This window comes from Nerophis lumbriciformis, linkage group LG38, assembly GCF_033978685.3.
Source record: "Nerophis lumbriciformis linkage group LG38, RoL_Nlum_v2.1, whole genome shotgun sequence".
NCBI classification, from domain to species: Eukaryota; Metazoa; Chordata; class Actinopteri; order Syngnathiformes; family Syngnathidae; genus Nerophis; species Nerophis lumbriciformis.
In genome coordinates, this window is record NC_084585.2 from 10406612 (window position 1) to 10408884 (window position 2273).

The 2273-nt window shown below is 47.8% G+C and overlaps 1 protein-coding gene across 1 annotated transcript in view; it reads left to right on the plus strand.

The window, feature by feature from the left end:
• LOC133578234 (NGFI-A-binding protein 1-like) overlaps window positions 1-2024 on the plus strand; it is a 40308-nt gene extending 38284 nt beyond the window's left edge. The window contains exon 8 of the mRNA XM_061932489.2: window positions 930-2024. Coding sequence (XP_061788473.1) covers window positions 930-1006 — 77 coding nt within the window. The 3' untranslated portion in view covers window positions 1007-2024. The remainder of the gene's footprint in view (window positions 1-929) is intronic.
• Window positions 2025-2273: the final 249 nt, after the last annotated feature.

The following is a 2273-nucleotide window of genomic DNA, read 5'->3' on the forward strand; positions in this document are numbered from 1 at the left end:
CACCCGCCCGCCATCCGCCATCCGCCACCCGCCCGTTGTTATATATCTAATATAGACGATGCAAGGCATTAGTGAGGTTATAAAGCTTTTGCCTGTTAAAGAAAGGAGACTGATCCAACGCAGCAGAGACATTCAATGCGTGCCACGCTGTCACGGCCCAGACGCACACCAGTGCGCAATCATCTGGGAGCCGCGCCGAGCGCACCTCCAAGCGCACTCGCACCACTCAAACTGCTGCAGGCAGCTGCGTTCTATCTTGTTTTAACATCCTGTGGCACTCTTCTGGGATCACGGCGGACGAAACTGCTCATGCTCAGGGTGTTTGTGGAGGTTCGGGGTTTTGCACAAATGTGATGCACCATGTTAGATGTCCCGGTTTTGTGACTGTCGTAGACATAAACAGCGTCGCAGCTCTTGCAAATCACGTAGCCAGCATTACTATCATCCTGATTTACAACCTCATAAAAACGAGTCCACGCTGAACTTTTCTGGCCTTTTTTTCCCCTGGTCTTTAGTATTCCCTTTTTTAGTTTGTCGCGTACCACGTTTGCTACCGGCGTTGCCATCTCTTTTTTTTCTTCTTCTTCTGTTGTGGCGTTCTGCAGGTGCCTGCTCGTTTTTCGTATGTGGGTAACAACATTTAACTATGTATATATATTTCCGAATTGGTTTAACTGCCACCCGCCTGAATCTATTTAAAATCTAATTTTTTTTTATTTCAACCGCCCGACCCGACCCGCGGATAAAATCAGATTTTTTTTTATTTCAACCGCCCGACCCGCGGATAATCCGCGGACTCCGCGGTTGTGTCCGCAAACCGCGCATCTCTAGTGTGTGACTATCATTGGTACTTTAACTTTAACTTTAATAGTCGAGGTTTAAGTCCTTCAAATCCTGGCGACCAACGTCTAAATCTTTTGTGTTTTCAGAAAACGGGACTTCACAGCGGGCGTCCAGCAGCACAGACAAAAAGACCATCAAGTCGGAACCGGAAGACTCCACATAGTGCCTCCTGCTTGCTCCGCCCTCACGTCTCATCGTAGTATGCAGTATTCAGCGTCACTAGAAACTAAGCGAGCACAGTCACAGTAGAGCCTTAACAACCAACGTTGCCTCACGAAGAGTATTTATTTTCCTGGGTTTGTGTCAGTGCCGACGCATCGAAGCGACGCTCGGCGGGTCTCCACTCGAAGCACGTTTGGACACACTTACCTCTCTGAACATTGTCTTATTTTTTGCTCTGCCCATCTGTCCTTCTAAATCCAACATCAGTGTCTCTGTTTGTGCTGGAAACAAAAACAGTCCCAGTTAGACTGAGAGCGAGCATTAGGTTCCTTATTTTAGGGTCTGGATGACTCCGCCGCTTTAGTCTGGTGTATATTTATGTGCGGTCTGTTCAGAAGCAGTTTTTTTGTAGTACTATTACACACCCAAACCTTGTGGGGGGGGGGGGTTCCGGTAACTCGGTAACTGCTGGTGATCCAGAAGGACACACCTGCAAGCAGAATATCCCCCGACTGAAGATGTGACGCTTCACCAGAAATCACTTTCAGGCAGTGTGTGTGTGTGTGTGTGTGTGTGTGGGTGTGTGTGTGTGTGTGTGTGGGTGTGTGTTCTTCTATTTCTACCCTTCTTGAGACGTCCACCAGTAAAAGTACCGTCCATATGAAGACCGGTGAACAAGTTAGGACCGAAATCATGGTCCCAATACGGAAAAAAAACATTGCATCTGCTAGAGAGCCAATTACTAGAGTCCGTGAACATTGCTCCAAAGTCAGGATTTTTTTTTTGTTTTTTTTTTTTGTTAATTTAATGTGCACACAAAAGTAAACATTGACAGGTGCAAAGGCAGGAATATATCAATCAATCAATCAATCAATGTTTATTTATATAGCCCTAAATCACAAGTGTCTCAAAGGGCTGCACAAGCCACAAACGTCATCCTCGGTTCAGAGCCCAAATAAGGGCGAGGAAAAACTCACAACCCAGTGGGATGTCAATTTGAATGATTATGAGAAACCTTGGAGAGGACCGCAGATGTGGGTGACCCCCCCGCGCCCTCTACGGGAGACTGGATGCAATGGATGTCGAGTGGGTCTAGCATAATATTATGAAAGTCCAGTCCATAGTGGATCTAACATAATAGTGAGAGTCCAGTCCATAGTGGGGCCAGCAGGAGACCATCCCGAGCGGAGACGGGTCAGCAGCGCAGAGGTGTCCCCAACCGATGCACAGGCGAGCGGTCCACCCCGGGTCCCGACTCTGGACAGCCA